The sequence below is a fragment of the Labeo rohita genome, chromosome 20 (genome assembly GCF_022985175.1).
Source record: "Labeo rohita strain BAU-BD-2019 chromosome 20, IGBB_LRoh.1.0, whole genome shotgun sequence".
NCBI classification, from domain to species: domain Eukaryota; kingdom Metazoa; phylum Chordata; class Actinopteri; order Cypriniformes; family Cyprinidae; genus Labeo; species Labeo rohita.
Genome location: NC_066888.1, coordinates 25354237 through 25375827, shown reverse-complemented (window position 1 = coordinate 25375827; position 21591 = coordinate 25354237). Strand labels below are relative to the sequence as shown.

At 37.1% G+C, this 21591-nt stretch overlaps 1 protein-coding gene across 1 annotated transcript; it reads right to left on the bottom strand.

Moving 5' to 3' along the window:
* Nucleotides 1–422: 422 nt before the first annotated feature.
* On the bottom strand, nt 423–21270 carry scara3 (scavenger receptor class A, member 3). The gene is made up of 7 exons (XM_051139136.1): nt 20929–21270; nt 13388–13423; nt 13046–13090; nt 12415–12534; nt 7636–7716; nt 5679–6722; nt 423–5435 (listed from the first exon to the last, which is right to left on the bottom strand). The coding sequence occupies exons 1-7, from the start codon at nt 20933–20935 to the stop codon at nt 4999–5001; spliced, it is 1770 nt and encodes a 589-aa protein (XP_050995093.1). The 5' UTR covers nt 20936–21270; the 3' UTR covers nt 423–4998.
* Nucleotides 21271–21591: the final 321 nt, after the last annotated feature.

Sequence of the window (21591 nt, the reverse complement as noted above, 5' to 3'; positions counted from 1 at the left end):
TCTGCACTGTATAAGTCTCTGTCGCTCTGTATCTTTCTTTGCGTGTGAGACAAAGCAACGGCTAGTCGTGTGCCTTCACACTAGAGTACACTGTTTGTCAAATACAGGTACGCTGTGCATACATTCAGATGAACTGGAAAATAAAATTATTAATGATATTATAATAAATTATAGTAACACCAAATTTTATTGCAAGTAACTGTAACGGCGTTGTAACGGGGGAAACAGTAATTTGATTACTCGTTACTGAAAAAAAAATAATGCCGTTTATTTATAATGCTGTTATTCTCATCACTGATGCACATATTATTTTGCACTGCATGCAAGTTCAAGCCAGGTGAACTTGGCCCTGAGAATTTAAAGGTGACATATCATGAAAATCTAACTTTTTCAATGTTTTTTGGTAAGCCTTTCTCTGAAACTTGTGAAAAAAAAAATGTGCTGCTCAGATTTCTCTCCCCCAGTGACATAGAAAATGGATCTTATTATAATATTACCGGCCCTTAATCTGCACATTTCCACCCATCGTGCCACCATTGTGTTTTTGCAAGCGACAACTGTGTACCAGTTCTGATGGCATGGCAAAAGTTCAAGCAAAGCATGCTAACTGTTTTGTCTTTGGCTGCAATGACGAGCGCAGAAAACTATTTAGAGTTTCAGCCTCAGAGCAGACAAGAGAGCAGTGTATTTATTGATTTACTTACTGTATATTACATTGCTGCCACACAGATCTAATATAAACATGCAATTTCTTTCCCAGCTGTTTACCTTCACAGAGATAACGGACTCTTTTTGTAACTCATGTTGTTTTTTGAACATAAACTTGTGTATTTGACAGTTTAAGCGCAATAAGACACGAAAGAGAAGTTTAGTTTACTACTCACATGTCATGTGACAGCCGTGATCAACACAATCTGCATGCTATTTCCTAGTGTACTGGGTGGTCATACTATACTTGGTTTTTCATTATCTTCCATTCTTACACATGCAAATATGGGATAGCGGGAATGCAAGCACGTGCACATCAGTGTTGGGCATGTTACTTTTAAAAAGTAATTAGTTATAGTTACTAGTTACTTGTCGCAAATAGTAACTTACTTAGTAACTGAGTTACATCATTATAAAAGTAACTAATTACCAGGGAAAGTAACTATTGTGTTACTTAAAAAAAATGTTCAAATATGTGAAATAACTTGGATTCCCCCAATATTAAATATGTTAAATTAATAAAATTTAAATGAAATGAATAACATTTTTAGTTTTTCTCACCATACTAATATTAAATATCTGATATACTATTATATGTAAATAAAGCTTAATGGCACAATACATTTAGCATCAGTAAGGTTTAGTTTACTACTCACATGTCATGGGACAGCTGCTTTCTGTATGTGTGCGTCCGATGTGTGCGCTCAGAAAACCCTGTATCAGAAGTTTAAACTAATATGGCTTTATAACACACGATTTCAGCGCAACAGACATAATAAGGAAAACCAAACAGATGTTTTATGGCAGAGTATCTGAAATAAAAGTTGCAAAGGCACAGCCCTGTTCTGGAAAAGGGGGCGGGGAGAAGCAGCTAATTTGCATTTAAAGAAACATGCACTAAAAAAAAGCATTTTTCTGCTTCCACTCCAAAATTATATAATGTGGGGGATTTTGAGTTGAAACTTCACAGACGTTCTTGGGACACTTGAGACTAATATTACATCATGTAAAAAGGGGCATAATAGGTCTCCTTTAGATTCCAAATACAAATTTTACTATCTAAACATCAAATATTGACTTTTTGACTGAGCACAAAGAATGCAAATTTCTGCTAGTGTTGCTATATACAAACTGCATGACAATGTGTCTTTGCAAAATCCCTAAAGTATGTCATCATATTGACTTCATAGCAGGGTCCTATTGTTGTGGAGACAAATCTTATTAGAATATTTATTTCTCTTATAGGCTCTTTCCCCTTAATACTTGCCAAGGTAGTCACATAACAACAAATAGGCAACCGAAATCCAGTTCCACTGGAACTCATTAAAATGCTAGAAGCTTGGCTGTTGGGGTTTATCGATTAAACCCGACACAGTTTATCGACACAGTAACTATGAAGTTGTCATTCCCACAAGGAATCAATTTCCTATGAAAAATTGTTTGGTGCCCACATTTTCTAGATCAAAAAAGGGGATTATATCATAAACAGCAAGCTGGAGATGAAGGCTGAATATCAGTTTGCACAATAACAAACTTTAGAAAGAACTGAATTTAAGAATAAACAGATTGAGGAATTACATCACAAGGATCTCACACCACATTAAAATGTCAATTGTCTACTCTAATGCTAATGGTTTGTGTCTTGATGGGAACTTACAGCCATGATGCAATAAGAAAAGTTAATGCTATGACAAAACAACTGTAACTGTACATCAAGAGAAGAGACGAAACATACTGTAAAGACCATGCTAATGTGACATGCTAGAATTAGTTGTCACTAAATTGACTCTTGATCACGTTGATCTTATTTCAGCTCTGCGCTTGATTTTGATTGTGTTCTCTTTGCTGAAATGAGCCATATAATGATCCATTAAATAGAGCTGACCTTTTCACTGTAGCCATGATGATGATTTATTATCACATGTGGAAACTGTTTATGCTTGTTAGTAGTCAGATATCACAGAGGATTTTTACCATCCAATATTATACTTTGATGAAAAAAAGTCTCTTTACCCAGCCAGCGAGTTGTTTTAATTATGACGCACTTTGGAATTATTTTTCTTTCATAATAAAAACATATTATATTGACATTTTGCATTTACTCGGAGATAAATCTATCAGTTAGATATTTTATGTTTCCAAAATGATTTATTTTGGTTGAATAAAACAACATTGTAGTTCAGCACTTGTCACTATATTTCAGTAATTCGATAAATCAAATCTGTAAACTGCACATTTTGTTTTGGTTTGTTTTTTAAAATGTTACAGCAACAACCAAAATGCAGTGCTGTGAAATGTTATAAACCATTTTATGCTTGCTGGGTAGACAGTATTTTTTTTTTTTTACCATGAAATGATCATCAAGTACAATACTGTACTTGCTTAGTGAACTTGAAAATGCTAAACAAAAATGTCCCCCTTTTTTTTTTTTTTTTTTTTTTTACATTCGTATAACCCTTTATTGTTGTGCAAAGAGAATAAACTGTATACTAAAACATCATGAAGTCCTCCTCAAAAACACATTAACCACACTTAAAATTACACCTGTAAAATTCTATATTTACAAATTGGGAAACCAAACCAATATGAACATTAAAACTTAATGTTGCACATTGCCAATCAATGAATAAAATTGCCTGTACCGCTGACACTGATCATTGCCTTGGTTTTGCAGTTTCATGCAATGCCAGCAACTGTAAAATCTGTTCATTTGAACCTTTCACACAGTGTTTCATAAACTTGTACTTGTGGTACCTCTGACGAGTGGAAATATGTGGTTTACTTGAACTTATAATAAAAATCATATTTCAGAGTACCTGCTCTGAATGTTCTGTGATTATGATGCAAATGCAGTACTACTAAATACACTTTAAAAAAGCATTAAAGCAGAGACTCATTTGTCCTGTGTTTATCTGTGTTCATATGCTAATGCTGACTAATGATGGAGTCTAAAGGCCAAAGTTTACTTCGGTTTTTACGCATACACGAGGGTCTGCATACAGTGTGTATGACGCAAATTTGCACAACATCCAACTTTTGTAATCTTTGTAAGTGCAGGTCGAACATGCGCATTGAATTGATTTTGCACTAATCAGCTGTTCCACAAGGTGACAACACTGGCTTGGCCCATTGTTTTACAGCAGAAAATGAAACTTAAGCGATGGAACATCAACAACAGAGGGCCGCATGAAAACCCATGCAAGATTTACATTATTTAAAAAAAATCCACATTATTTTATACATATTTTAGACTATGGTGGGGTGCCGTTATTTCGATTATGTAAAATGGTTGCACTCGGTGAGCTACTGCCGCTACCTATCGCTATTTTTACTGCAGCAACTCGGAAAATAAAATGCTGATACGATGCCACATTGTGCAGCTTTTGGCTGTAATTTTCAGTCGAAGGGAAGCTTAAGTTTTTACTGCTTTCCTAGCAATAAGAAGAGCCGAAAAGAATGGGAAGATGCCTGTGGATGAATAAAGCTTCCTAAAGACCCTTATTTGTATTTGTTCTCTCCACTTTAGCCCTAATGCCTTTGACTGAAGAAGTGTCTTTAGTGTGGATTTCATTCAGTATCCTGGGGAGTTTAGACTCCTTGTGGGGAAAAATCAATGGAACGGCATTGATTTAAGCCTACGCTTATATCCATTGCCACTTATACGTTTTTTCAGTAGCTGTGATCACTGTATCAACATTTTATTTTCCAAGCGTTCCAAGTGTTGTGGTAAAAATCACAAAGGGTAGCTCACCGAGTGCAACCATTTCACATCGCAGAAAAAATGGCGCCCTTCCATAGTCCATAGTCCATAATCCATCATAACATGCAGAAAAATACAGCAAATGCTGGACAAAGCTTTGTAGAGTGCCTGTATTCGTGTATACTATCAAATGGAGTATACTTTGAACGTTACCCATTTTGTACACATACGCGTACAAAAACGAAGCATACTTTGGGCTTAAAGTTTGGTACGTAGTACAATTAATGGTTGCATAGCAGTCTGGCTCTGTAACCATTGTTAAAACAAGAACCTTTGTGAAATGGCTCAATATACTGTATAGAATTGTGCTTGAGGTCTATCCAAAGAGTGTTGAAAGCCTATACAAAGTGTATTGTTGTTGCAACCTCTGTGTTTGGGGAATGTACATGTGGGCCTCTAAGACACCAAAGAGTCCACACCATCGTCTTGTTTAGAGAGAGATCTCCAAGTCGACGTTTACCACTGTCATCAGCATCACTCTGTCCACAAAGGCAGTCAGTGTATCACCATTTGGGGTATTTTTAATCTGCTCATGAACTCTGAGCAGGCTCCCCTGGTGGTCCAGGTATTCCACGTGGCCCCGGTGGTCCCACAGGGCCTTGTACTCCTACTGGTCCAGGAGGTCCATGTATCCCTGGGAGTCCAGCTTGTCCTCGGATACCTGCCGGTCCTTTGGGGCCAGGAATTCCATCCTTCCCAGGAGCCCCCATATCACCCTTCTGTCCTTTTTCACCACGAGGCCCTGGTGGCCCTAAAGACCCTTTTTCTCCTTTAATTCCTTGCCCACCTTTCATCCCAGGAGGTCCTTGTACACCTTGATCACCCTTAATTCCCACAGCGCCCTTAAGTCCCTGAGATCCACGATTTCCTGCAAGTCCCCTGTCTCCTTTCGGTCCCGTTACACCCACAGATCCTTTGGCTCCTATTTCTCCCCTGTTTCCCTTTGGACCTGGTGGACCAGGCACACCTATAAAGAATCCAGTATAAAAGACATTAGACACTTCAAGAACATGCAAGTGAATCTATTTTATAGACACTTCAAATCTAGCCCTAGAAGACCACTGTCCAGAAGAGTTTAGCTCTCAACCCTAGTCAAACGAAAAGTTAATCAAGGTCTTCAGAATTTGATCAGGGTTGGAGTAATACTTTTCAGAACAGTGACCTTACAGGGCCAATTTGGAGGAACTCTACACTTCAGATAGACAACAACCTTTCAGAATAGTGAAGTTCTGGATCTGCTTTGCATGACTGGTGTCTACCAGCTTCAGCTCCTCAATCACCATTGATAGGTTCCTCACATCAGCATCAAGGCGTACATTTAGCATCATGTACTGCAATCTCAGAGTGTCAGCTAGGTGAAGGAGAAGCAAGACTGTGTTGTTTAGGTTCTGCAAATCTTCTGTGTGACTGTTCAGCCTGGATTGGCAAGAGGAACTCTCTTGGTTGATGTACTGGTACATGCTTCGAACATGGCTGACGGTTGCTTTGAAGCTGGAAGAGAGTGTGTCGATCTCCATTTCAATGGACTTCATTCTTGCATCCAGTGTCACAAATCGTTCTCCAGTCCGGTTCTCGTAGTACCTGGCATGGTACTGGTGGTCATTCATGTTCTCCTCGTGTTCATCAATGTAAGATGAGACATTGTCTAGTTGCATCTGAAGGTTCATGACTTGCAGAGTGAGGTCATGCACCATTTCTGAACTCATGCTGATACGCTGGTGAGTGGCAGAAACACCGTTTTGAATAGCCCTCATGGCCTGGGTGGTTATGCTGGCATTGGACTTCAGGGTACTTAAAACTCTGCTGTAGTTCTGCCAGTCCGCTGTTATTTTTTGAAGCACCAAGGTCTCTTCTTCTGCCTTTCTCTGAAGAGCACCTATCCATAATGCACTAAGGGCGACAGTAGTGTTGACTTGTTGCATTGTGGCCTTCAAATCATACTGATCCCCAACAAGTGTTTTCATCCCCTGATCCGTTTCATTGATGACAACCTGCCAGCCAGTTACCTGATCCAAGTACTGGACCAGAGATTGGTTTATCTGCTTGATTGTAATTCCAAAGGACTGGAGGTCTCTAGAAAATCTGTTGCTGGATTGCTTAAGACTTTGCTGGGATTGAGTCGCCTGGTCCAACTGCTGCTTTTGATTGAGTACCATCTTCTGGATCTCCTCGTACTCTTTCTTCAGTCTGGCAATCTCCTCTTGGTATTGTGCAACATCTAAGCAGTTGGAATAGTTGTTTACAGTGCTGATATCTGCAATACAACCACTGAACGGTGAATCACTTGCACCACTGACACAAAATACACTGTAAATTTCATGAAAATGCAGTTTTTGTTTTAACAGACTAAGCAGTCTGTGTGCACAGCTGTTTTGCAGGTCATTATTTTGGTAATAAATGATTCCTCATGAGGTTTTATTCTCCAAGGGGTTCACTGACCACAGGAAGTGAACCGAGAGATTTGATAAACAAATTAGACAGATCTACCAGGCCTGTTTTAAACAGAGCAACTGTGTGAGAACATCTTTTTCTTTTTGTATTTTTACTTTCTTGTTGAAGATCAGTGTTTTTATCATTAACTAAAACTATTAAAAATTGTTTTCATTAATTGAAATAAATAAAGGTACGTTTTTGCCATGAGACCAGGTAGAAAATTCACGTCACATGGACTATTTTAACAATGTCCTTACTACCTTTCTGGGCCTTGAACGTGGCAGTTGCATTGCTATCTATGCGTCAGGAGGCTCTCAGATTTCATCAAAAATATCTTAATTTGTGTTCCGAAGATGAATTAAGGTCTTACAGTTTTGGAACAACAATTAGGATGAGTAATTAATGACAGAATTTTCATTTTTGGATTAACTATCGTTTTTTTTTTTTGTTGTTTTTTTTTTTGTTGTTTTGTTTTTTAGCTATTTTTACCTTGTCAACTAACTGAAATAAGTTTAGGTACTAAAATTAACTGAATTAAAAATAATTAAAGCTATATAGAAATATTGAAAAAAAAATACTAAAGCACATAAGAAAATGACTGAAAACTGAAAATATCAATAAAAAGTTAATAATAATTATAACAGTATATAAATAATATCGATTTAACACTGAGGTAAATTTTATGTTACCTACCAGTTCCCAAAATGCATGTATTGCAAAATAAGAATTCTTACCTTTTATGCTCTCCTGGACCTTGGAAATCCGTTTGTGGTAAAATATTTCTTCTTCAGATAAGTTGTCAACTCTCCTGAAAACTGATATGACAAATTTACTGATATTAAAACCATCATTTTAGAAATTTAGGTGATGTGAAACAAGCAAAATAAGTAAGTACGTACATACATAAGTAAATAAAAAGTATACAAATTTCTGAGCAAAAATGTGAAATAGCATAATATTGTTATGGGGAGTAAACTCAGCGTAGGCAATCTCTGTTTTCTTAGAGAATAAATGTGTTTGGAATTCTTTTCAGAACCTTTCTTCACATACCAAAATTTAATCTTGGACTATGGGGACTGGTAAAGTGTAATGGAACCTTGCTTGCGGTTGTAATTTGTATCCCAGCTGTATGAACGTGTTTCACCTGCTGTATTTTTAAAAGGTGCTAAAAGGAAATTGCTTATTTTTTGTTTTTTTTTCACTAAACAGGATACTTGTGTTACTTGATCGATTTGCCTTGTGCAAACTTCAGATTATTTTCTACATCAAATTCCTTGACATAATAGTATGTATATTACACACATAACAGCTTGTTATACAACAGCATTTTTGAGGAGTTACAGCAATATGAAACAGATGTGTATGTGGCATCATTCTGAATATTCTAGTAGTTAGGTCTGTTTTTTAGTTAAATGAAACCATCATCTTGTCATCATATATTTGTCATCAAACCAAACAACATTCTTCTTGATTTGTTTTGCCACAGTTTAGCTATGTTGTGGGCTGACATGGTAGCATTACATCCTGCCAGCGCGACAACGCTCATCAAGTTCTTGTTGAAGCCCCATTGCATATGAAACTTGGGTTTGTTTTTGTGGTGAAATGTATTGTAGATGTATCTTTCACTGTTGACCTTTTGACCTTTGTTGTGCTTTCATGCTTGTAAATAGGGAAAAGGAATCAGATTTGGCATCTAACATCACACATTATGTGAGATTTATTTTGTGGGCAAGGTTTTGGCTCACTTCTAACTATTAAATCTGGTAATTGTTGACTGTGAGCATTATGCTGAATCAAAACCCACACTGCATGTTGTAACCATGTGTTTGAAAATTGGGGTGTCCTACATTCCTTTCTCTGGCCCGTATCTGACTCCCCCCAGCAGTGTGTCTTCTCATGTGGAAATGCTGATTGCTAATTCAAGAACAAGCATTCATATCTACCTTTCAAGTTTGTTCATTTTGGCATCACTTTAAAGGCGACATACCATGAAAATCACTTTTTCTGTGTTTAAGTGCTATAATCAGATCCCTGGTGCATCTAGCAACCCAGAAAACATGAAAAAGGACAAACCAGTAACTTTGCTTTGTAAGCCTTTCTCTGTAAGCATATGAAAAAAAAATTAGCTGCTCAGATTTCACTCCCCTAATGACATAGAAAGGGGATCTTTTTATAATACTACTGCCCCTTAAAGGAGAAGTCCACTTCCAGATCAACAATTTACAAATAATGTACTCATCCCCTTGTCATCCAAGATGTTCATGTCTTTCTGTCTTCAGTCGTGAAGAAATTATGGTGTTTGAGGAAAGCAATTCAGGACCGAAATGTAGTTTAAATGCAGCTTCAAAGGGCTCTAAATGATCGCACCCGAGGAAGAAGGGTCTTGTCAAGTGAAACGATCTGTCATTTTTTTCAGAAAAGCACAAAAGCTTGTGTACCACAGGCTCTGGGATGCACGTTCACGACGCTACATACTACTGAACTACAGGCCCAGTGTTTACAAAGCGAACGCACAAAGACTAAGAAAGTGCAAGTAAGTTTGTAAACGCTGTTTAGAAACAAAAAGGTACAACGCTATAGTGCGTTCGACACTATAGATCATGACATACTAATAGATCGACTACAAAATTATGCAGGTATCCAAGGGCAGGCTTTAAGATGGTTTAGATCCTACCTGTCTGATCGCTACCACTTTGTTTATTTAAATGGGGAGTCATCTCAGTTATCACCAGTAAAGTATGGAGTGCCACAAGGATCTGTTCTAGGTCCTCTACTATTTTCAATATACATGCTGCCCCTTGGTAATATTATTAGAAAACACGGGATTAGTTTCCATTGTTATGCTGATGATACTCAACTATATATCTCAACAAGACCAGATGAAACTTCTGAATTATCGAAGTTAACAGAGTGTGTTAAAAATGTAAAAGATTGGATGACCAACAATTTTCTGCTATTAAATTCAGATAAGACAGAGATATTACTTATTGGACCTAAAAACAATACACAGAATCTTTTGACTTACAATTTACAACTAGACGGATGTACTGTTACTTCCACTACAGTCAAAAGCCTGGGTGTTATATTAGACAGCAACTTGTCTTTTGAAAATCATATTTCTCATGTTACAAAAACAGCATTCTTCCATCTTAGAAACATTGCCAAGCTGCGAAACATGTTACCTGTTTCTGATGCAGAAAAGCTAGTTCACGCATTCATGACCTCTAGACTGGACTATTGTAATGCACTACTAGGTGGTTGTCCTGCATCTTCAATAAACAAGCTACAGATAGTCCAAAATGCAGCTGCTAGAGTCCTTACCAGGTCAAGAAAGTATGATCATATTACCCCAATCTTAAAGTCTCTGCACTGGCTACCTATTAGGTTCCGCATCAGCTACAAAATAGCACTACTTACCTATAAGGCACTTAACGGTTTAGCTCCTGCGTACCTAACTAGTATTCTACCACGCTACAATCCATCACGCTCCCTAAGGTCGCAAAACTCTGGACTGTTGGTAGTACCTAGGATAGCAAAGTCCACTAAAGGAGGTAGAGCTTTTTCACATTTGGCACCCAAACTCTGGAACAGCCTTCCTGATAACGTTCGGGGTTCAGACACACTGTCTCTGTTTAAATCTAGATTAAAGACGCATCTTTTTAGCCAAGCATTCAAATAATGCATCTCAAACTTTTCCTGCAGCTATATCTGATCAAATGTTCATTATTAATCTTTTAGCTCTGGTTTAACAAACCTTCCTTTTCTTAGTTTGAACAGCAGCTACGCTAATTATGTTCCTATTTGTTCTCTGTTTTTGCCATGGGATTGACATCCCATGGTAACTAGGAATTCACAAGCTCCAGTGTGGATCCAGAACACTTAAGAAGAGATGATGCCAACCCCACAGAGGACTTCAGATGATGCCAACCCTGAAAACATACAGCACTACCGAATTCTGCTACTAATTTATAGTGTTCTTTGTCTGTTTGATTACGTCATTAATTGATCTTTACCACACATCTCTGCCATATGTGCATCAAGCTACTACTACATATATTGTAAAAATGTCAATTTGGTGTAAAGCTGCTTTGCAACGATATGTATCGTGAAAAGCGCTATACAAATAAATTTGAATTGAATTGAATTGAATATCCTCCTCTAAAGTTGTAGGAGAAAATAAGATGGAGTTTTTCGCCACACTCAGTACACAGACGATGAACTTACACGTGATTCGTAGTGGTGATGGGAAGTTCGGATCATTTTACTGACTCTAATATAATTAGTATAATTAAAATGTTATGTGTTACTTCCCTAACACATCTACTGCTTATACAAACGTTGATCACACTACAAACAAGACAAAACTATCATATTTCATTGTTTACCTGGGTCTTAAGTCTATGATTAGCTCACCTCACCTCTTATCTAACAAGTTTTCAGGTTTGAGTCGTTCGTTGATCACGTGACAGCCCCATAAGATGAACGAACGACTCAAAAAACCCGAAGACTCGAAACAGGTGAACTAATTCCAGTACAGAACCTAATAGGATGTTGCGCATGCGCGACTGAACGAATCACTCCCCGAGACGACTCGTTCTTCCCGAGTCACATTAAAGATTCGTTTAAAATGAAAGAATCATTCAAGAATGACCCATTATTAATTCGTAGCATCTTGGACACGCATTCCAAAGCCTATGCTACACGAGCTTTCATGCTTAAAAAGTATACAAATTTTTATTTTTCAAAAAAAATTACAGATCGTTTCACTAGATAAGACCCTTCTTCCTCAGCTGGCATCATTTAGAGCCCTTTGAAGCTGCATTTAAACTACATTTTGGAAGTTCAAACATAATTTCTTTATGACTAAAGACAGAAAGACATGAACATCTTGGATGAGAAGGGGGTGATTAAATTATTTGTAAATTGTTGTTCTGGAAGTGCACTTCTCCTTTAATCTGCACGTTTCCACCCACGGCGCCACTATTTTGTTTTTGCGATTTCTGTCCCAGCTGTTTACCCTCACAGACATAACCGACTGTGTTTTTGTCCCCTCTGTGTGTTTTTAACATGATCATCTGTGAAATTGACAGTTTAAGCACAATAACACATGAAAGAGAACTCAGTTTAGTACTCACAAGGTGTGCGAAAGCCACTTTCTATGTACCTATGGCTTTAAAATGCATGATTTAATCGTGATAGACATGATAATCAAAACCAAACAGATGTTTTTTGAGAGTATCTAAGCTGTAAAGGCATAGCCCTATTCTGGTAAAGGGGCGGTGAGCAGAAGCTCATTTGCATTTAAAGAGACATGCATGAAAACAGCATGTTTCTGCTTCCATTCAAAATAGGCATTTTCAAAATTATATCATAAATGATATGGGGTATTTTGAGCTGAAACTTCACAAACTTGTAAAACGGAGCATAATAGGTGCCCTTTAAAGAATGAGGGGGAAAATTTTTGATGAAAAAAGTGTTGCAAACATGGATGTGGTTTTGCAATAAAAACTTACTAAGGGATGCCAAGACGGCCACTGCAATGATGAGCAAAGCTAAAAAGCCATAGAGCATTTTGACAGCTAGCTGAAGAGAATGTGTCTGCTGACATTTCATACATCCCCCTCTTGCTCTTCCTGTGGATACACAGACACACACAAACACTCAGTTCTCTGGTATTCCCTCCAGACATGAACTTTATCATGAATTAGCCATTATATCCTAACTCTTATGTAAAAAATTAAAACTTGATTCCAAAATCAACATTAAAAGACTATTAATATTTAAATATACAACTGTGTTTGGAAAAAAGAACTGACTCTAATTCTGTAAATAAAGCTTTTCTAAACACTGAGCATTTGTCAGGAACTGAACATTTAAAACAGATGTACAATAACCACTCACAAAACAGTGGTGGGTAAATGTTGACTCATGTACATATAAACACACTAACAAACAGTCAGTCCATTACAAAAAAAATAAAAAATAAATAAATAAAAACATTCAGGCACAATTTTCAAATTTAGACATATGTTTATCAAGTTATCTTACTGTCTAGCTCTCTTTCACGAACGCCATCTTTTGTACTCTGTGACGCCTCATTTATAAGGACAGCAATAATCTTTAAGAAAGATGAATTTTTCTAACCTCTCAAGGGAGGAATTTCCTCTTCTTCTCCAGTCAAGTCCTCCTCTACAAAGAGAGATTGCACAAAATACGAATAAGTCACGACTTTACGATTTATAACATCGTACATGAAAGTAATCATTATTCTATTAAATCATCGTTCATCCTATTGGCTAATCAAACACAGTTCCCCTAGAGACTCATCATCTACCTCCTGCACAGAACAAAAACACTGTACCATCATATTTTCCAGTTTAACTTTAATTGCAAGAGGACAACAAGATCCACTGCAAGGATTAAACACATATTTGGTCTTATAAGTCTATATCAAGAAGGCTCAACAAAGAAAAAGACTCCACATACCATTAAAAAGCTGGTTCTCGTAGCCACTATAGCTATCTGCAAAAGAAGAAAAGAAGGCAACAGGGTTGATGTATGTGTTTGCAAATGAAAGGTGAAGTCCACTTCCAGAACAACAATTTACAAATAATTTACTTACCCCCTTGTCATCCATGATGTTCATGTCTTTCTTTCTTCAGTAGTAAGGAAATCATGTTTTTTGAGGAAAACATTTCAGCATTTTCCCCCATATAATGGACTGATATGGTCCCCCGATTTTGAACTTCCAAAATGCAGTTTAAATGTGGTTGTAAACGATCCCAGCCGAGAAAGAATGGTCTTATCTAGCGCAACGATCAGCTGTTTTAATAAAAATAATATAATTTATATACTTATTAATGCCAAACTCTCGTCTTGTCTTACTCTGCCTAGACTGTTTTTGTTCCGGTTCGTGACAGTTAGGGTATGTCGAAAAACTCCCATCTCATGTTCTCCCTCAACTTCAAAATTGTCCTATATCACTGTTTTACCCTTTTTAAGGGTGTTTTTTGCATGTTTACTTTGCAAAGACTGGGTCGGAACTTCTGCAATGATGTAGGATGATTTTGAAATGATTTTTGAAGTTGAGGGAGAAAATATGGTCAGAGTTTTTCAACATACCCTAACTGTCTTGAACCAGAGTACACAGAGTTCAAGGACTGCAAGGCAAGACGAGCGTTGGAGAATAAAAAGTATTTAAATTGTATTTTTTAAATGTAAATAACTGATTATTTCGCTAGATAAGACCCTTCTTCCTCGGCTGGGATCGTTTACAACCGCATTTGGGATCTTTTCAAGCCACATTTAAACTGCCATTTTGGACGTTCAAAATCGGGGCACCATAGCAGTCCATTATATGGGGAAAAATGCTGAAATGTTTTCCTCAAAAAACATAATTTCTTTACGACTGAAGAAAGAAAGACATGAACATCATGGATGACAAGGGGGTGAGTAAATTATTTGTAAATTGTTGTTCTGGAAATGGACTTCTCCTATAAAGTCAGTAGATTGAAACATAAACTTATCCTAGGGAATGACACACACTCTCTTGCTTCATCACCAGGAACATAAATCATAAAAGAGAGAGTTGAAATACCATAAGGCTTGCTTGCTAGCACTTAACCTTAAGACAGAAAACAGTCAACTTGGACCGATTTTTACTAGATGAGATCACTGCATGCTGGAAAGAACCTTATATTAGCACAATTAAACAAAATTGGTGAGAGAAGTGTTTTTACTCAATTTGATTGGATCTTTTGGATGATTTATTCTGCCCGGGAAGAATAAAATTGCCTGGGAATATTTTGTATGTCAGAGATGCTCTTAACATATGCCAGAAAGGATCTTTATTATGGTCCTTTTGAGTTTAGAAGCCCATGTTTTTAATGGCATACTAAATTTTCTTTATTTCTTTAAATATTTAGTTTTTGTTTGTTTTTGTTTTTTTTTTTGCTTTTTTTAAATTTTATTTTACGTCATATTATTTTTATTTTATTTTAATGCATACATATTTACAAATTACACATTTAAAAGTTTTTGCAACTATTTTTGGCTGCAACACCAAGAGATGGTTGGCCAGGTACACAACATGCTTTGGGTGGGAAAAACCACAGCTGTTCTGGCTAACTGCCACAATAAAAAAAAACACTGCGGTGCAGGATGTAGCTATAAATAGAATAGAGAATGACTGTTATAACATCTGGAAAAGCATTGTCAGCAGAGGGTTAGCTGGGATAAGCTTTTTTCACTTATTGCAGCCACCCATGACAGTCAGTAATCTAAACAGCTGATTACTACCTGCTGAAGTACAACTACATATAGTATGAAGTGCTTCAAATGAGGAAAAATGGGACTACTGTAGTTACACTACCAGTTAAAAGTTTTTGAACAGTAAGATTTTTAATGTTTTTAAAGAAGCTTCTTCTGCTCACCAAGTCTGCATTTATCTGATCCAAAATACAGCAAAAACTGTAAAATTTAAAATAACCATTTTCCATTTGAAAATATTTTAAAATGTAATATGCTGATTTGCTGTTCAAGAAACATTTATTATTATTATTTTCATCAATATTTAAAACAGTTAAGTACTTTTTTTCAGGATTCTTTGATCAATAGAAAGATCCAAAGATCAGCATTTGTTTGAAATAAAAAGCTTTTGTAACATCATACACTACTTTTATTTAGCAAGGATGCTTGTAATTGATCAAAAGTGATGATAAAGAAAAGATTTCTATTTGAGATAAATGCTGTTCTTCTGAACTTTCTATTCATCAAAGAAACCTGAAAAAATCAACCAGCTGTTTTCAATATAATAATAGTCTTTTTTTTTTTTTTTGAGCAGCAAATCAGCATATTAGAATGATTTCTGAAGGATCACGTAGTAATGATGCTAAAAGTTCAGCTTTGAAATTACAGGAATAAATTACATTTTTAAATATATTCAAACAGAAAACCGTTATTTCAAATAGTAAAAATATTTCAATATTTTACTATTTGCTGTATTTTGGATCAAATAAATGCAGGCTTAGTGAGCAGAAGAGACTTTAAAAAACATTAAAAATCTTACTGTTCAAAAACTTTTGTACTAGTAGTGTACACCATTAGAACATCTAAGAAGCTTTATCAACAAAAAATGAGGGTAGAAAAGAGAACCATATCATGAGGAATGATCTTGTTGCGATTTTCTATGAGTATCAATGTCATTTTATGTGGTCTCCAAGACCATCCTTATACCATGGAGCTTACTGTTCCACGGAAAGAAAAAATACACAAAAAAAGCATTAAGTTATGAAAGCATCTTTATGAAAGACTGCATCTACCATGTTCTGGAGAGCCATGGTTTCACCGGAGACAAGTCAGGGTCTGCTTTGAAACTTGGGCATCAACTCTATGCACAAAGAAGGAAATGGGGCACTTCGTTCGGAGAAAGGACAAGAGTTAAATGGATAGTTTACTTCACATTCTGGCATTAATTGCTCACTCTCATGTCATTCCAAACCTGTAAGGTGCTTATTCAACCACAGAACACAAATTAAGATATTTTTGATGAAATCTGAGAGCTTTCTGACCTTCTATAGATAGCAACACAACCAGCACGTTCATAGTTTTACTAAAAAGTATTCTCATAGCTTCATAACATTACGGTTGAACTGCAGATGTCACATGGGCTATTTTAATGATGTCCTTGCTACCTTCTTGGGCCTTGAACATGGTAGTTGCGTTGCTGTCTAAGCAGGGTCAGAAAGCTTTTGGATTTCCTCAAAAATATCTTAATTTGTGTTCTAAAGATGAACAAAGGTCTTACAGTTTTGGAACGACATGAGGGTGAGTAATTAATGACAAAATTTTCATTTTTGGGTGAACTGTCCCTTTAACAAGGAATGGTGACTCAACATCTCTACACCCTGCAGCTGCAAGGCAATGCCTTGGTACCGAAGGTAAAGAGTTGTTACTGGAGATACGCCAATTATCACTGCCAATGCTGTTAAACATGAACCTGTTTTTTTCTTTATCGGACACTACTGTTCAGCAAGCACTTTTACAATAACATCCCTCAACACCACAGTCTCATGGAGTTTGCACCTGCTTCGTTTTCTGTTTGTTTTAAATCTTGGGTCTGTATTTTCAAACCCCGGGCACGTCTTGCTTTGCCAGACTTGCTAAGCTCATGTTCTGAGGTGAAATTGTTTATACCTTCCACTCGAGCCGCTGAGGTCAGGTCTGCTGGAGCCAGAGTGCTAAAAGGGGCAAAAGCTTGATGAGGGAGAAAGTGGAGAGACTTTACTTTTCCCCACCAGGCCTGGCTACACAGGTGGCTCCGAGCAGGCGCAACCTTGGGTCTTGTGGTAGTGTGAGTGTTGCCAACAGTACAGAGGAAAAGGAGGGGACCCGTCAGTCTGGTCTGGATGTCTGCATTCCCTTTGAAAACACTGCTTACGGGAAGCCAAGAACCTTCAAAGAGCACTATGGCTGGGTCAACAGACGTGAACTTAAAAATTATGATAGTTAATGAAAGAGGCAGGATATTTAATTAGCTTGGTGGGTCATTCAAGGATCTGGAGGAAATGGAAAGCTTCTAGAAGTTTAAGAGCATAAGATAAACATGCCAGTGTTTATAAAGGGTGGGCAGTCACAATCTGTGTTTTCAAAACTGAGCTGCATGACGTAAGGTTTAAACAAGCAGGGAGGCTTAGGTTTACATGTTATGCAACAATATAAGTGACCCTGGAACATAAAAACCAGTCATAAGTAGCATGGGTATATTTGTAGCAACAATACATTAATATGGGCCAAAACTCATTAGGATATTAAAGAAGTTCACTTCCAGAACAAAAATTTACAGATAATTTACTCACCCCCTTGTCATCCAAGATCATGTCTGTCTTTCTTCAGTCGTAAAGAAATTGTTTTTGTTTTTTTTGAGGAAAACATTTCAGGATTTCTCTCCATATAATGGACTTCTATGGTGGCTGCGAGTTCAAACTTCCAAAATGTTGTTTAAATGCAGCTTCAAAGGGCTCTAAATGATCCCAGCCAAGGAAGAAAGGTCTTATCTAGCGAAGCGATCGGTTATTTTCTAATTTTCTAAAGAAAATTGACAATTGATATAATTTTTAACCTTAAATGCTCGTCTTGTCTAGCTCTGTGCATTCCGGTTCAAAAACTGCCATCTCATTTTCTCCTCCAACTTTAAAATTGTCCTACATCGTTGCAGAAGTACCGACCCAGTGTTTACAAAGTGAATGTGCAAAGAAGATCAAATGGCCTTTACAAAAGCCCCCCAGAATAATAAATTACAATAAATTGTAATTTATTTTTTTGAAAATAACCGATCGTTTCATTAGAGCCCTTTGAAGCTGCATTTAAACTACGTTTTGGAAGTTCAAACTCGAGGGGCACCATTGAAGTCCACTATTTGGAGAGAAATCATTAAGTGTTTTCCTCAAAAAAAATAATTTCTTTATGACTGAAGACAGAAAGACATAAACATCTGGGATGAAAAGGGGGTGAGTACATTATTTGCTCTGGAAGGGAATTTCTCCTTTAAGTAAAGATTAGCTCCATGAAGATATTTTGTACAATTTTTGATTAGTAATATGCATTGCTAAGAACTTCATTTAGACTAATTTAAAGGCAGTTTTCTCAATATTTTGATTTTTTTGCACCCTCAGATTCCAGATTTTCAAATAGTTGTTTTGGCCAAATATCATCCTATCCTAACAAACCATACATCAATGGAAAGCTTATTTATTCAGCTTTCAGATGATGTATAAAACTCAATTTCAAAAAATTGACCCGTACGAATGGTTTTGTGGTCCAGGGTCACAGTAAATGGTACAGTAATTAAAGGTCTGGCCACGTCTGCTTTTTGCTCTCTAAATCAACAACAGTTCTTGACCATCGACACAATTTAGGTAGAATATCATAAGTTAAAATATCAGTTATCTAAGTGTACATACATCAGTAAATCAGTCCATTTGAGCAGATGCTGTACAGTATGTTAGCAACCAGTTATGAAAACAACATCTGTGCCTTGCCCAGATATTGAAGTCCAAAAATTCATTCTAGGTCACTGTGAGAATAACTAAAACCATATGACTCACAGTGGTGGCATGTAAATACCAATCAGAGACAATGATATATTGTCAGAGGCCAGTACAAAACTTGGTCACCAAGCTCTACCAAGATGCAGCTGTCGACATACTGAAAGGGATAGTTCACCCAAAAATGAGAATTTTGTCAGTATTTACTCACCCTAATGTCGTTCCAAACCTGTAAGACCTTCGTTTATCTTCGGAACACAAATTAAGATATTTTTTATGAAATCCGAGAGTTTTCTGACAATGCATGCAGAAAGTAAGGACATCGATAAAATAGTCCATGTGACATCAGTGGTTCAACTGTAATTTTATGAAGCTGTGAGAATACGTTTTGAATTTCATCAAAAATATCTTAATTTGTGGTCCGTAGATGAACGAAGACTAATTAATGACAGAATTTTCATTTTGGGTGAACTATCACTTTATTTTTAATTTTTTTTCCACACACAATATGTTATTTGTTATGAGGCATCCTTCAGTTCATCCTCTTTTCCAGAAATACAGCAAGGACGACAAATGTTTAATACAACACAAGAGTTGAGAAGTCTTTGGATAACAAGGTTTAAGATGATATCTCCTTTCAGAACTTCACAATGTCAAAAGTTTGTGGTTGATCTCTTCAGCACCTTCCACACTGGCCAAAGATTTCTGAGGATTCTCCTAATCCTTCAGATCTTGCAGTGAGCGAGGGGTTTTCAGGGGTAACTTCTGTGGCTTTGATGAGCTAAAGAACGAACTGGCGCGGTGTGCATGATCTCTAAACTGTGGGTTCAGGAGGTTGCCCAGTGCCTTTAAATGGATACACTTTGCTGAAAAGCACCAAAACAGGAAACATCCAGTAATACTGGTATTATGTGACCAGATGAATGCAGTGGGTATAAAACATCAGACAGAAACGCCTGAAACTAGAGATGAGGAGCAGAGGCAGAGGGCAGGGTCTTTCCAAACCACAGAAACCCAACCACAACTAATAAAGACAAGTGTCTCTACAGTTCTGGTTGATGCACAACCGCTTTACACGCATTTTAAAAAATATGTGCAGTTCAACCCTAGAGTTCAATAGAGAATAACTGAAAACATTCATACTGTATATCGCAGTTGAAAACAGGAGGTGAATCTCACCCCTCCCATCTTTAGATATCGACATGTTTACAGTCACACATGGGTTGTCTTAATTACATAAAAGTACACGTTCTTGGATGTTTTACAGCCTGTTTTCTGAAGCCAAACTTTTTAAGACAACCCCATTAGACTGTAACAAAACATTTTTTTCTTTAAACATTAAACAGGCTGTTCTGTGTTCAATTATAAACAAAGAGCAAGTGTGTTTCATTATATCTGATACACTTCAGTTAGATACAATCAAGATAAAGAGTCTGTTACAAATAGATGCATTGGTCAGATCCTGGGAAAACAGCTGAAGGGAATGTTATGCGTGTACGTGTGGTTAGCACCGGCTCCACACCTGCTTCCCACACCAACAACGAAGAACTCCCCGCACATCTCTCACCGCATGAGGAATGCATTAGGAGCCAAGCTCTTTCTGGATTATGCATTAAAAGACTGAAAAATTTACTTTCATCTTGGATTTGTTTCCTATAAATTAAAGATCCCACCAAAGGATGCACTTGGTGTTTATGAAAATGATTCTAGAAACAGCATCTGAAGTGCTGCCCCATCAGTGTGGTTTCTTTAAGAATTTAACTTAAAATTCAAAAGCAAACTGAGAGTGATGTATTCAGCTCTCAAAGTAACAGAACAACAACCTTGCATCCAACATCAACAGGTCGTTGCTTACTTTAAACCTTTAGAGTTGAGTCCTGCATGTGTGCTGTCAGCACACTCATGTTCACAAGGATTTGCAAGTGCTTCACACATTAAAAAACCATAACGCATTAGTCAAAGTAGGAAAAAAGTATTGCTTACCTTTCATGTTGATTCTGTAAAGTCACCCCAGGTCAGTTTGGTAAAGATGATTGAGGAGACTTGTGACAATGTATTTCACCTGTTCAGGATGTATTTCACTGTCTCAACAGAATCCAGAGCATACTGGTTTGTTTACACAAAATAAGTCACCAAATCTGCAGACTAATCCACTGTTGAGGACCCCTGTGGGAACAGCTGGTGTATCAGGAAGACCCCTCTATAACATGCTGCTTCACTGCTATAGAACCAGAGGAAAGTAATACCTTGGACAGTAACCATGTGCAGCTTTGGGAAACATGCTGGAGAGAGGGAGAGATTGTTTCTGTGTGGGAAAGGGAGGAAATGGATGAAGGGAGAAGGAGGAGAAAGGGAGGAGGTGGGACACGGTGCGTGTGCTTCAGTGAGTCAGTCTTGAGCACCGGCCTAATTGTTAACAAATGTTCGGTATCGGAGCAACAGGCACCTTTATCTTCCGTGGCCTCTGTTGTTGGAGATTTACACGTTATGTTTGCCATATGGAAGAGAAGGGGACATGCTGTTCCCCAATAGTCTGCCTGTTGTTGAGACAAGAGGTAAATATTATTGTGTTAAATGCAATTTCCTAAAAAGACTAGTCACGTTAATTTATTTAATATACAATGTGAATATAACATTCATATGATA

Bases quoted from the DNA above. Each gene is read 5' to 3' on its own strand.
- scara3 (XM_051139136.1), bottom strand. The intron at 13,091-13,387 runs GTATGTGGAGTC...CTCTCTTTGTAG, and splicing joins CGAGAACCAGCTTTTTAATG to AGGAGGACTTGACTGGAGAA. The intron at 7,717-12,414 runs GTAAGTTTTTAT...TTGTCATATCAG, and splicing joins GGCCGTCTTGGCATCCCTTA to TTTTCAGGAGAGTTGACAAC.